The sequence below is a fragment of the Hippichthys cyanospilos genome, chromosome 2, assembly GCF_059441005.1.
Source record: "Hippichthys cyanospilos isolate Australia breed blue-spotted pipefish chromosome 2, RoL_Hcya_1.0, whole genome shotgun sequence".
Lineage (NCBI taxonomy): Eukaryota > Metazoa > Chordata > Actinopteri > Syngnathiformes > Syngnathidae > Hippichthys > Hippichthys cyanospilos.
The window spans coordinates 31,222,108-31,237,459 of record NC_142370.1 but is presented as its reverse complement, the minus strand read 5'-3'; the positions used below and the strand labels follow the sequence as shown (position 1 = coordinate 31,237,459).

The following is a 15,352-nucleotide window of genomic DNA, read 5'->3' as shown; positions in this document are numbered from 1 at the left end:
ATGTCCTTCCTAATTTTTTTTTTTTTTTTCTAGATGGCACTCTTTAAAAAGTAATGCATTTCCATTGCACTAGGCTTTATTTTTAAACCAAGAGCACCATCTAGAGGACTGAAAAAAAATATCACAAGCGGTTCATGAGGCTTCATTTTCCCCATCACTAATTGGAGTAATAATGAGCTAGAAATGACATATGATGTTTTCTTGTTCAAGAGCTCCTTAGGTTTAAAAAGTATTGCTGTATCTTGTTCTTATAAAAGTGGGTCAGGATGTTGCGGCAAATTGCGGGTCCCGGGGAAAACCAGTACAATGTGAGGTGGTTGTCAAAATGTGCTTGCGGCAAACAGTCGAGGGGTTACACCACTTTTTGCGCAAAGTCAACCGCGACCCTTATGAGTAAAAGCGCTATTTAAAAAAAACATGAATGAATGGATGAATATGCTAACAAACAATACCAAATTCTCTTTCTGCAGCTTCCCATATTCCGACCATACAAATGTAGAGTAGTTGGGAGGAGATGAGTAGAGTGATGGAATAGAAGAGCAACAGAAGAGGACATTTAAGCATCCTCCCTCCAGAAGGGCGCTCAAATGGCGAGAGAGAGAGGGAAGGCGACATAAGGGGAAGAAGAGTAGATTTGCAGGCATTGCAAACCAGAAAAGAAGAAGGAGGGGCGGGGGGGCGTATCGGCAAACACGCTTTGCACGTGATCCTTCTCTTCACATGGACTCTTATTCCAGTGTTATCAATTCTTAATGTGATGCACCGCACGCTACACAAAGCTTTATTTCAACACTTTCGACAAAAGCAACACAAACAGACCAGGGCACCTACCATGCCTCGGCTGAGCCCTCGCTTATTAGAAGGCAGCTTAAGCTGTCACCGTGCCTCTTTGAGTCTCGATGTTATATAATGATGGATATGCCATGTCGTCGCTCCTATATGCACTCACAAGGGGTGGGGAATCAAACATCCGCACAGCGTGCCCTACATGGAACTTCACTACTGTATGATTCCCACACAATTCCACATTGATTGTGCAGCAGTGAGGTTTTTGTTTAGTTTCATCTTGGATAGTAGCTCATATGATACACAGATTTGCAAAAACATCATTTCCATCAGTCATGTGGGCTGAAGGATCTGCAGGACAAACCTATCTGTTCTAGCAGCTAATATAATAGTGCCACTATGACACATATCCTTATACACACGCCCACATATTCAAGGCAAGCCCCGGTGCAGCGCTCGCGCGCACACGCACACACGGGACGCGCGAATCACGTGCGCATCGCCTCTACAATAAAACAACAAGACTAAACAGTCTTATGAGTGAGGTGCACGTTTGCAGCGTTGGATAGAAAACGACAAACAACGGAGGCTCGTGCGCGAGAGTGAGTGGGGCCGCGTACGCGAGCGCGCGTGCGCGTTTTTCTGCAGCTCGTCACGCCAGCTCCGTGCAAGTACGCGCCGCTGAAGAGGAGGAAATACTACCATCGCTGCACATGACACCGCCGAACACGACGGCAGATGTTGGGATTCGGTCGGTGGCTGCTATAGTAACCGCTATGGTTCAATGTCAAACGTTTAGTTTTAGTGGGATTCTTTCCACCCCCCCTCGTCTTCGGAGGTGGGGTAGTAGGTAATTCCCTCCCATGCAACGTTCCAACTAAAGCATGTCCATTCTTCACAAGTCCCAAAACACACGTCAGGCATCTTTTGAGCCGACTCGCTGGCCCTACCTCGTCATCCCCATCCCGGGGCCTCCGACTCCCATCCCTCCGCCGGCAGCCGAGCCGTTTACGGGTTTCACGTGCTGTCCTCCCGGCATTGCGGTCGTGGGTCCTCCCGGCATCACGGAGCCCATCATCCCGGCCTCTCCGGGCTGCCCGCCGCCCTCCATGCTCGCCTCGTTCCCCATCTCGCTCTGGGCTCAGCAGACAGGAGGGCGGGAAAAAGCGGTGCCTCGTCCGATCAGTCTATGTTGCTATGCTGGCCTTTTAATGGTAATAAATAGGTGATCCAGACTGGAATGGACGGGGGGGAAAGAAGGGGAAGAGAGAATTGGGAGAGCGAACTCAGCGTTGCTCCTGTATCACGGCCATCGTCTTCATCCTCCTCCTCCTCCTCCCCGTCAGCCTCAGCACCAGTAGGCTGGATTCTGACGTGTGACGGGAGCGCGCTTAGCCCGGCCAGGCAGAAGGGAATAAAATCGACAGGCGGCGCAAGAGGGTGCGATTGGACGAGATTTACGCCGTCAGTGTAGTGAAGCGCGTTCGACCGGTGTAAGTACAACTATACTGTACTTGTAAAATTCATTTAGAAAGAAAGAAAGAAAGAAAGAAAGAAAGAAAGAAAGAAAGAAAGAAAGAAAGAAAGAAAGAAAGAAAGAAAGAAAGAAAGAAAGAAAGAAAGAAAGAAAGAAAGAAAGAAAGAAAGAGGAACAAAATAAAAGCAAAACAAACAAAAAGAATACAAAAAAAACAGAAAGAAAGAACGAAAATGGAACAAAAGAAAGAAAAACAATAAACAAAATAGGAAAGACAAACAAACAGACAAAAGAAAAAAGAAAGAAAGAGAAAGAAATGGAACAAAAGAAAAGCAAAATAAACAAACAAAATAGGAAAGACAGACAAAAAAGAAAATAAGACAGACAGACGGAAAAAGAAAGAAAAAACGAAAGAATAAAAGAAAGAAAAAGAAAGTGAAACAAAGGGAAAAACAAAAAGAATAACAAAGAAAGAAAGAATCAAAGAAAGAATAAAAGAAAGAAAACAAAAATGAAACAAAGGAAAGAAAAACTAAAGAAAAAGAATAAGGAAGAAAGAAAGACATGGACAGACAGAAAAAAATAAAAATATGAAATAAAATGTAAAAAAGAAAGAAAGAAAGAAAGAAAGAAAGAAAGAAAGAAAGAAAGAAAGCAAGCGAGCAAGCAAGCAAGCAAGCAAGCAAGCAAGCAAGAAAGAAAGAAAGAAAGAAAGAAAGAAAGAAAGAAAGAAAGAAAGAAAGAAAGAAAGAAAGAAAGAAAGAAAGAAAGCAAGCAAGCAAGCAAGCAAGCAAGCAAGAAAGAAAGAAAGAAAGAAAGAAAGAAAGAAAGAAAGAAAGAAAGAAAGAAAGAAAGAAAGAAAGAAAGAAAGAAAGAAAGAAAGAAAGAAAGAAAGAAAGAAAGAAAGAAAGAAACTGTGTTTTGAATTGCGGAAAAAAAAACGCATACACCATCTCCTTTAAGTCTTGAAAAACATCAAGGTCATATCTTCACTTCTTTCGGTAGCCAAGCAGCATCTCTACGATGCGCCACATTGAAGGAACCCATCATCGCGGAATCTCGCAAGCACCTTGTGATCCAACCTTGAAATCTCACGTAAAGCTTTCTAACCTTTGCATTAGTAGAGTCAATCACTTTGACGTGATGGACTCATTGACCCCCCCCCCCCCCTGCAGGGCCGATTACTTAAAGAGATTAAAAATGAGCAACATGCCAGCCTTCCACTTCACTCTGAGCAACATAAAACACTATTGGTCAACTGTGAATGCTTAATTGAATGACGGATGGGCCGCAGAAAGCTCAGCGGCACTTCCCCTTTTCTCCACTAACGAGCGACAAAAGATTCCATCGTTGGCGAGTCTTTACAAACTTTGAAGCGCATGCAAATGGAGTGGTCTTTAATTGCCAAAATTGAATTCAAAGGACAGAAAATGGCAGTGTTTCCTTGGCTGTACAGTGGATAAAAAACTCAACTAAATTACATTAGAAATACACTATCTAAAATATCAGAACACCGTTAAAACCTTTTGAATACTCTTCTCATCTCTACCTCCTCGATGAATGTCTGTGGCATTGGCATTTAATTAACAAGAGGTTTTGTTGAAACAGTTGCTGCATAGGAGCGCCCTCAAGAAGTGTCAGTCTTTGTTTCCTTCAAATAGCGCCTCACAAAAGACTTACTCTTCAGTGTTTCACCAGCAGAATGTAAAATTAATGAGAAAGATTTTGTTCTTGTCTGTCTGGTGTTCAGAGGAAACACTTTTAAAACTTGAAAAATGAAGCCTCATCAACCACTTTTTTTTCAGTGCTGTAGACCAGAGGTCCCCAACCAGCGGTCCGCGGTCCGGTACCGGTCCGTGGATCAACTCGTACCGGGCTGCGTGGGCCGCATCCGAAATAATGTTTTGGAATTGATTTAGTTGAATAATTCATTTGCGCTTTGTCTGACTTGGTCTTTGTTTTTTGGCGCCGTCTCTGGCCGCTGTTGATATGACATTTTGTATTGAGAAGGATGGTGTTTTGTTTTGTTTTGTTTTATTTTATTTGTTTCATTTTTTTATTTGCAGCCATTTCAATGCAAAGTACAAAAGGTATAAAACAACTCTACACAACACACAAACATTATTAGAACATCTCAAAGAATAATACAGAGACAATAAAGTCAATACAAAACAAAAAATATACAAACTAAAATGAATAAATAACTATGCTAGGGGTAAAAAAAAAAACATAAATACGTTGACCTTTTTACAAATCTCTATTGTTTTTTTTTAGCCTTTTTACTGTCTGAATATCCAATTAGAAAAATGTATTGTTTAACGTTGTTACAATTTCCAATAAATTTGAAGCAATGAATGTGATATTTTCACAAAAACATAAATAAATTTAATTGAAGTCATTTTTACTCAATTATTTTTAACAAAGCCAAACAAAACATTCTCCCAGGCAATCTTGACATCCTTTTCAAAAGTTTTGTAAACAAAATCACATAATTTCTGCCATAATAAACTTGCAAACGGACAACACCAAAATAAATGAACAGTTTCTGGGGATTTCAGACGAAAACTATAGCTCACATCTATATCTAGTAATTTAAAAGATACTGTATTTCTTTAGCCCTTGTTTGTGATTAAATACTTATTAGGTAGGAGTCATACCAAAACTAGAAAAAACGTAATTACATGAATGAATAAATAAATAAAGGGTCAACTGGACTTCTGGTTGTTTAAGTCTTCTCCATCTCAAAATTAGACATAAATATACATCTCAGATTTATTGTCGCGTCAGTATGTCCCCTGGAACTATTAACAACCAACAAGTCCACTAGCCTTAATTCAAGCCAGATAAATAGGCCTTGGATGAGCGAGAATCAATACAGTACTTTTTTTCTGATAAAACATGTTGAATTTGGACAGTGATTCTACATTTAAACAATCGCTCTCTCAACTTTCATATATATATATATATATATATATATATATATATATATATATATATATATATATATATATATATATATATATATATATATATATATATATATATATGGTTTTTTTTTTTTTTTCCTGATTTAATAGCTCTCTGAATTCTTGCCAGGGAGTGACCCAGATCAGTCAGTGCTTCACTGAAGCGGCACTGAAGCACTAATAAGCACAGACTACAACTCATATCTTAGCCTTTAACTGCATGAAACCATTGGACTTTTGTCTCTCTTGCACACAGAGATTGTGTAATGTTACCTTAAAGCTCAGACCAACATGATGCTGTCTTTCCACATATGTCCTGCGTCTTCCAAGATAGAAGTGCGGAACCTACAAAAAAAGCGGGCAAAGAAAAGACTTTTCAGCATAGATGGATGGAGGGATAGATAGATAGATAGATAGATAGATAGATAGATAGATAGATAGATAGATAGATAGATAGATAGATAGATAGATAGATAGATAGATAGATAGATAGATAGATAGATAGATAGATAGATAGATAGATAGATAGATAGATAGATAGATAGATAGATAGATAGATAGATAGATAGATAGATAGATAGTGTATATATATAGATAGTGTATAGATACTGTATATATAGCAATCTAGCTAATGAAGAAGAGGGATTTAGTTGAGGGGCAGCATTGTATTGCTATGAAGCAAGTGTTGGTGTCTATGTTGGACTTTTAAGTGTTTTCTACAGCTATCGCATGATGGATTAGGGCAGGCATAAAGGAGGAGGAAAAACAGAAGCCAGTCAAAACCTGCACATTTTCAATTTCCTCGACGTTCATCTCCTCTCTTGCGCCACGGATATCTAATCAATAATACGGCGTTCAGATCAGAAAAGATCCATACGTAATCTGCTCTGTCATTTAATGCTATTTTCTGCTCTTGAGCGTCTGGTTGCAGGCTCGATCGGAAATAAATCTCTTGGGTCAGATAATATCAGGTTGAACGAGAGAGAGAGAGAGAGAGAGAGAGAGAGAGAGAGAGAGAGAGAGAGAGAGAGAGAGAGAGAGAGAGAGAGAGAGAGAGAGAGAATTATTATTATGGACAATATCAATTATGTAAGGATGTGTATACTGTATCAGGGATGTAATGGGAATAGGATCATTGAATGAGAGTAAGCCCGCTTAACAAGAAGCAGGTGGAGAATGGAAGCGATTTTTTACATCAAATATATTTCACATCAATGAGAAAGCTTTGAACGAGGACACCAGGGAGCTGAAACTTCACCCAGATGGTGACAACATGTCAAAATTCAACATGGCACAGCCACTTAGTTATCACACCACCAGGAGTGTGCCATCCCTTGGCTAAAACACTCTTAAGTCAAAATACTGCACAAGGATTAAAATGAGACAAAGGTCCAATGCACTTTTGCTTTCTTTCAACAGCAATTCATTGCTTTTCATGCAAGTTCAAATATTCACTATGCTTCTTCATGTGTTCATAAAATGGCTTTATGTAAAGGAAGCAACACCTTTACATACATGCTCTTTGAGCATTTTTAGCCTTTATGATTACAATATTAGGTGAGCTCGTTCAAAACACATTTTTTTGTCATTAGGAAAAATAGTCTGAAACATTTACCTCAAAAACAAACCAAAATCATCAGGTCAAATTGCACACGTTAACAAATACCTGCGCGTTTTGACCACTAGATGGCAGTAAATGAATGCTAGAGTAGATATGTGAGCCTCTTTTTGGCTCAAGTGTAGTAACTACCGGGCGGGTCATTGCAATTTAAGGTATGATTTTTATCTTGAGTTTTAAGGTACAAAATTTTGCCAAGTCATTGATAACTGGTGGTTGGCGCATTTGCCTCTCAGTTGTGAGATCTGGGGTTTTGTACCTCAACAGCCAATTACGTTTTCAGGTGAAGGCAGGTTCTATAGAAAATCGATGGGAGTGAAGAAAAAATGGAAGGATTTTGTGATCTGTAAACTATGACGTCAGAACAAAAAATGGAGAGATTATGTGAGCCGTAAAACATGACGTCTGAGCAAAGTGATTTCTTACGTTTTTGGCCTTGTCACGGCATCGATGCACACTCGATCTCAATTGGATTTATTTTGCCTAATAATTAACATTTAGGTTCACAACAACAGAAAATGGTGCATTTTTTTTTAATGTGGGAGGAAGGGGAACATGTAAACGAATTACACAGGAAGGCCTGAGCTAGGATTTGAATACGAAACTGTAACTGGCACTGGTAAGAAATGTCTGTTAAATGAATGGCGTGAAAATACTTTTTGCGATTGCCATTACGGTTGCAAACGACACTAATTGTGTCGAAATCGACCATTTACTAGTCCTTATTTCCGAACACGCACGCACGCGCACATATTTGTAAATAAAAACGACAAATAGTGCAAAACACAACTATATGCATATAGTTGTGGAAAAGTAACGGAAGCATGTCACCATGGAGCTGATCTTTGGTTACTCGTGCACTTCCGGAACCTTGATCCCGGTGTTTGACTGCAGGGCAGGGGAGGACGAGGGCTGTCCCACCTCCTCTGCTAATACCAAACTGATGAATGACTGAACTCATACTTTTCCAGCCCTGCATGTCGTTACAATTTGCACGCCCTTTATTGTTTGCTTTTCTTTTGTTTGCAGCAGAATCGCAGCAGACCAGCGGCGGGTGGGCAGGTGAGCGACATTTGCCCCAATGAAAGCACGTTTTTCTTTTTTAATTATTATTTTTAAATGCGTGTGTGTGGAATGTTTTTTTTTTTTTTTTTGCAACTGCAACCTCGTTGCCCTCACTCACGACTCCGTGGTGCAACTCTCCGAGCTCTCTTCTTTTTTTTTAAACAGCGTTTTTTTTTTTTTTAATAACAAGTTCGCTCGCGCTGTTTTTATAGCCTCCATACTGTCTGTCTGCCAGGGAGGGTTACCTAACAAGCTCCCGAGGGCCCCACAAAATGAGGCATTACATGTTCTAAGTTTGAGCGCTAGTGTCGCTGTAAATCGTATGAAATTATTTTTTTCTTGACTCAACTTGAATGTGGGTCGAACTTTTCAGGCATGCTCCTCCTCCCGAATTGCAGTGTATCACTAATTCCAGTGATTTTTTTCGTGTGTAAAACACCGAAACAGCCAGTCCTTTCTATGTCTGTTTTTAATGAAAGGCTTCATTTAAAAGGACAGTGTGTAAGATTTAGACCGTTTTAAGGACAAAATTAAATGATTATAAATTTTAAAAACTTGCAAATAAATGTGTTCTTAACTACCAACAGTATGTTTTAGATATAGCCGTAGGGTCTAGCTATCATTAAATGATTACATGGGGGGTGGCACTCCTCCGGAGGCTGCCATGTTTGTTATAGCTACAGAAATTGGTAAATGCAGCACCCCCTGCTGTCTTGCTGAAAAACTGTCTAAATCTTGCGTATTGTCCGTTAATAAGAGCCCATAAATAGCACATTTTAATTCCTTGGCACATTTGCTTTACCGATGGATTGCGCCCTGGTGGCTATTAAAAAAATTGACAAGATTCAAATCATGAGTAAAACGTTGCGGCTTGTATTCTGAAATTTTGAATGTTTATTTCAGTGGGGAATCTTGCTTTGGCTCAGTTTCAGCAAAAAAAAAACCTCAAATATAAGATGCATTCTTAATTTTGGGGTCAGATTCTGGTATTTTCTATGATACCGTGGTTAAGACGCACCAACACTTTGGCACCAATGGAAAATCTATAGCAAAACAGAATACATTTCATCTTCCTAACGTCTTCATATGTTCTTGTGTTTCTCTCTTTAAGTCTGTTTGAGAGTTCCAACATTGTGAATGGTCAGTGAATGCCTCACCAGTGTAACTTTAGTGCCTTTGAAGCTGTTTTTCCTTTTCTTCGTGACTCAGCTTGAGTTCATTTGGACGTACATACCTGAAGTTGAAGTTTATGGCTTATGTGGCTGACAGATCAATCTTCCTCGAATGGTGATGAATAAAAATAATAATTAAATTAAGTTACTGTTCATAGGACACACTCAAACTGATTTATTCATTTTGGGCAAAAAGGTTTTTTTTTTATATTTGGGAAATTACAGTACTTACAGTGAGAAGGTACATTAGTTTTACTTGTAAATGTTACAGTGCGATTTATGTTCACTCGCATTTTATACTCCAACTTTTTGTGAGGACTTTTGTTTCGATCGTCAAACATTTTTAAACGTTTTAAAAGTTTTTACCCAAACGTCTGGTTTATGAACCACTTGTTGTCAACCTTGCGCTGGGTTAGACTCGCTGCGGTCTCGGCCGAATATGAATGCGATTTTAAACTCCCAAATTAATGACACGTGGGCGTCTCGGTGGCATCTCACCTCTTGCTCAATCACTCCAGTTCGTTCCTGTTAAAAAGCTCAGCAGGTGGCTGACTACAGGAAGAGAGCGCCAAGAGTAGCATAGGATGTCAGGGAGGGGATGCTGCTGATGTCGGGTGAGATTTCACTGGCACGAGGACATGTAGCAGATTGATAACGCAGAAGGCTGGAGGTGTTGCTTCCTTTACATAAAGCCATTTTATGAACACATGAAGAAGCATAGTGAATATTTGAACTTGCATGAAAAGCAATGAATTGCTGTTGAAAGAAAGCAAAAGTGCATTGGACCTTTGTCTCATTTTAATCCTTGTGCAGTATTTTGACTTAAGAGTGTTTTAGCCAAGGGATGGCACACTCCTGGTGGTGTGATAACTAAGTGGCTGTGCCATGTTGAATTTTGACATGTTGTCACCATCTGGGTGAAGTTTCAGCTCCCTGGTGTCCTCGTTCAAAGCTTTCTCATTGATGTGAAATATATTTGATGTAAAAAACAAAGGATTGGACAAATGACCACATAAGGGTTTTTTTCTGTTGAGATTTAGCAACTGGGATTCTTGTCTTACCTCAGAGGAGCGCTGACTTCCACTCATCAATTAGTCATCCCTAGTAACTATGTGGGAGTGGATGGGCCACTTTGTGCCTTAGCAACCACGCGTATGGTTGAACCAACTGTGACCAGAATAACTGGAATTTTTTTCATGGTTGATTTTTCTTTCACTTCTAGCTCTGCTTGCTTGGACTTCTGGTTCCCGTACTGGTTCCAGTAAGTTGGACCTCGAGTTCAGTTCCCTCCAACACTTGTTTTTCTGGTCCTTTTTTTGTTTGTGTTTTTGTTTGTGTTAGTGTTTGTTTTTGTGTTTGTGTTTTTGTTTTTCCCCTTCTGCTTGGTCTCAATGACAGCAGGGATAAAGTGATAAAGTGACATGATATATATATATATATATATATATATATATATATATATATATATATATATATATATATATATATGTGTGTATGTATGTATGTATGTATGTGTGTGTGTGTGTGTGTGTGTGTGTGTGTGTGTGTGTGTGTGTGTAAAATCAGTCTGTCGACTTTTTTTTTTTTTCCTTTGTGGCAGCCAGCAGGACCCGCCCCTTTTATGGCAAATAAACACCTATAGGAGACCCTTCCCCTACTTGTGTCCCCTTACAACCCCAAACGACCCCCATGAACCCTCAGAATCAACACCGATTGGCTGGAGGGCTGCCAGGAGAGTCCAATCATGATCTTCCTTCAATAATTCCTTCGCCCTCCCCCACTGTTGAATGGCCTAGGTTGTTTGACTTGGGCTGCATGACTTCAACTGCTGCTCATTGTCATCTTTCACCATGTAGCTTTATGGATTGAAAATCAGCACTCTGTGTTGACTTAATTTTATACATTATCCTTAGGAGATAATCATTTTTCAGCCTATTAGTTGTATACAAAAGGAATCGAACCTTTGGTTTATTTTGCCACACATACGAGGCATCTGTATGGATTAGATGACGCGTGCCTGGGGTTGGCTGAGGTGTTCATCTATTTAAAAATATCCTCTGAAGCAAGTCAATGCAGGTCAGCGTTTTTCACTGATCCAGGTCACATGTGTGCATGTGCATGCTCGTGTGTGTGTTTGTTCCTTACTGTTTACTGCATGCTAATCCTAAATGAATGTGCGTTTTACTGGTGCAAAGGGAAAAGCATTTGAAGGGATATCTGTGGTTTAAAAATAGACACAGCTGCGGGTTCATTCATATTTTCTCAGTCAGGTACTTTTAGCGTGACTTTGCATGAATACAAATCCGCCAATATAATAAAACATTCAGCATTTTTAAATGTAAGTTAATACAGTTGTAGAACAAACTTTGGTTTGATGCATTCTTGCGTATGTACGCTAGTTTCTTCTCTAAGTTGCAGAAAAGCCCTCAGTGAAATAATAAAACAACTGTGTATTGTTTTTGCTTAGGATAGCACAAAATGTGTTGTTTGTAACACATTGAAAAAAAACTTCAAACATTCAAGCCTGTACTTACAGTGTTGGGACTTTTGGCTCTTTAAAGGGAGCTCTTCATTCATCACAAGATCACTAAAAGACTGGATTCTTCATGTTTTTTAGTTTATTTTAAAACATCTATGTTTTACTCTTTTATATGCAATGGGATTATGGATTCATTGCAATTCATATAATACTTTTAAGTGTTTCGGTAATGAGACATTTAATATTGACTTCCTCTAAAATATAAGTAGTAAGTGCACTGAGGCGTGTTGGGAATTGTGACAAGAGTGGCTTCATTTAGACATATGGAAAAATAAAATGAAAATAAGAATTTCATTACTTTCTATCTTCTTGGACATATAAGTAAATATAAAGATATAGAACAGGGGTTCTCAAAGTTTTTGGAGTCAGGGGCCCCTTTTTGAAAGCAAATCCTCTAAGGACCGCCATTGCAAATGTTTGCAGAAACAAAGCAAAATAATCATTTAAGCAATTAAGTGATTATTTTGGTATGGCGCACTAGTTGTGTACAGAGTAAGGCCGTCAAAATTAATCGATGAATCAATAAGTATGTAATTGATTATCAAATTAAACAACTATTTTATTAATCAAGTAATCCTTTAGATCATAGGTGTCGAACTCCAGTCCTCAAGGGCCGGCATCCTGCATGTTTTCCAGTTTTCTTTCCCCAACACACCTGATTCAAATGATTAGCTCATTAGCAGGCTCTGCAGGAGCTGTAAAATGATCCCAATCATTTGAATCAGGTGTTTTTGAGGGAAAGGGTTTGAAAACATGTAGGATACCGGCCCTCGAGGACTGGAGTTTGACACCTGTGCTTTAGATCCATTGTTTTCAGTAGTGATTATTCTGTGATTTCTATAGTCTTCCCACGAGCGCAGGCTGATTATCTTTTGCCTCTCATCAAAATAAAGCAACCTGCTGAAAACGATTACAGAAGCAGTCTGAATCCGTTTCAAAACGTTAGTCTGGGATGTCCTGAAAAGAAAAAAAAAAAAATTGGGGCGAAACTTACTAACACCAGCAAAAACCTCCAGAGGGCAGGAGTAAAGGTAACACCATTTACTTTTCTCCCTATAAATTCTATGTCAGAAGTTATACTTATCAGGGTAATAATACACAACAGAGTTTTTTGACCGTATCTTTCTCTGTCTTCCACACATTGTTTCAAAATAACACACAATGTATTCATACAGCTAGCATGTGCGTCTCAACCCCAGCAGGGCCTGACTATTGTGTAATTCGCTTACACAAGCCAGGGGATGTGATTTGAAATCCGCAAGCCATCATAATACATCCAGCCTTGTTATACAATATGCATTTTATGAGCACCAATTGAAATGTATGAGGATTCGAGTGGGGTGTTGGGAGGCGAGACCATTTTCTCGGGATGCACCTGTTTGCCAAAGATATCTGAATGGCAAAACAAGTGGGAGATTTGCAAAAAGGGACTACAAAAGGCAGCTGGTGAGGTCTGCTTGGATTTGACACCTTCCGCCGAGACCCCTGATACTCTGCATTCATGGTGGCTTCTTGCCTAATTTTGACAATTTAACCAGGTATTTTTTTTAGATCCATTATAGAGATTTGGATGTTACAAGGAGGAAAAATGAATCAAATTAGAACATTCACAATGACTTACATCCTTGCATCTTGACACACATCTTATATAACTTTTATTTTCTAGTAAGCGGAACAAGTGACATTATTAGCCAGATCTTATGTAAGCAGTCTTATGCAAGCAGCTGTCTTCACACCCCCCCTTAATCATTTCTTTTATTTCACTGCCGCCTTTCGCCTTCATGCTGTCACCTTGTTTGTGCAGAAGCGGCACAGTGCATTTTTTAAAGCAACATTTCAATAAGTAACATGATTAACAAAACTTACATAATTTCTATGTAAATGCTGAACAAGAACCAAAGTGGGATACAAAATGTTCCTGTGACTTTGAAAGTGATTCACGTTCTGTCGTGTGTTAAAGACATGCATTATAAAATAAACTGACAAATGTTGCGATATTTAAAACTCCAGGGCTTTTCGACAAATTCTTATTCAGCTGTGTCAAAAAAATTCAAGCATTGAAACTTCCCATCGTTTTATTGTTGCAACATTACTTTCAGCATTTGCCTCTTGTGCGCATGTACATTGCTTTGCACTTGTCTCGTTTCCGCCCCCCCCCAAAAAACGCAACAGAATGTTATTCAATATACAATGAAGAATGACATCTAAAAGTACCTAATTTCGTCATTTTAATAACACACCATGTGTTTTAATTGGACAGCCATCATATGTGTAACCACTAAAGTCAGGAGGAGACTTATAATCGTGCTGTTGTAAAACTCACCCAAATAGAGGTTAAAAAAGAAAATTGGGGGGGGTTGACTTGTACTCGGAGAAATACGGTACATGTATTACATCATGTTTGTTTTGTTAGCCTAATGGGATTTTTCAGTCTCAAGTCAATCTTTCATCATAAAGTCAGCTGCCATTGTTGATTTGAACGACCGGGGGGAAAAAAGCCATCTATTTGTGGTTCTCCTACACCTCCCCCACTTTCCCATGGCGGCGTGTGTTTTTAGGACAGCAGACAGACAGGCCAGACTGTCCTTCCCTCACCCCAGCTTCACCATCAAAACCCCAACACCACCCCTCCTGTAGCGCTGTAATCTTTCTACTGTGACCTCAGGCTCATTACGTTGGTTTCTGCCCCCGCAAAACTCAGGCTCAGGCTCCACCCTAAAGTCTTCGAAATGCCTAATAGAGATGGTTCAGAAAACTTTTTTTTTACGCTCATGGGGAAATTTCCACCAGCACGGTGCGCTAGTGATTAGCATAACATCTCTGGCTCACAGTCAAGAAGTTCTGGGTTTGACAATTGGTTCAGTCCTTCCTCTTTGGAGTTTTTATACATAACACCATTTCCACTCCAAACAGTTCTAATCATAGATTATTTTGGTTGTGTTACAAAATGAAAAGTACGCACTTGCATGTTGTTGTAGCAGTTGGGGGGCCCGCAAAAAAAGACATTTTCTTAAAAGCCTTCCCAATCATACTTATGTGCCGCCTCTCCCTGACATGTTACGTTACATAAGAACACATAAATATGATTTAAAGTTGTGTGCGTGTGTGTCCTTCCCAACAGTGCCTCTTAGTCTGTGGTTAATGCAGTACCGCCACTTCAAAGTTCCTGTTTTTGTGGAGCCAACAAGAAAAAAAATGATGCAGAGAAGCATGGAATTTCAGCCTGATGTGATCTTATATCTGCAGTATTTAACGCTCCTATGAGAATCAACTATGAATAGTCAATTAGATGTACTCACTTTAAAAAATAAGAATAAATTGGAGGCTCTGTGATCTCATTTTAATAAGATTGAAGAAGCCAGTTACAATACAGGCCGTGGACACTTGATTAAGGTTATAGTGTGATTCAGGCATAACAAACATGTTGGTCTTTTTGCATTAATTTCTTCTCCTTTGTTAGCCACTTGATAATACAAATTAGACTAAAGCATTTGTTGTTGCTAGCTCTGAAGTGAGCACAATGCTCATTCCATTCATTTGGAAGAACCTGTGAGGACGACAGACATTCTATCTTCATGTTCCTTGGACAGTTCCAGCTTGTTAAATCTCAAAATCTCAAACCAAGTATTTGTGCAGGTGTAATTATATTAAAGGCTATCTATCTAAAGTCTAGACAGACATTTTGAGGTAGTTCCTTCGAAAGATTTTGTTTACTGGGTCAGAATAGGG

The 15,352-nt window shown here is 39.3% G+C and overlaps 1 protein-coding gene across 2 annotated transcripts in view; it reads right to left on the bottom strand.

Moving 5' to 3' along the window:
• Nucleotides 1–2,097, bottom strand: part of bsna (bassoon presynaptic cytomatrix protein a) — an 88,364-nt gene extending 86,267 nt beyond the window's left edge. For both annotated transcript variants that reach the window (XM_088408198.1, XM_088408199.1), the window contains exon 1: nucleotides 1,737–2,097. In XM_088408198.1, the coding sequence (XP_088264324.1) occupies nucleotides 1,737–1,915 (179 nt within the window). In that variant the 5' untranslated portion in view covers nucleotides 1,916–2,097. The remainder of the gene's footprint in view (nucleotides 1–1,736) is intronic.
• Nucleotides 2,098–15,352: the final 13,255 nt, after the last annotated feature.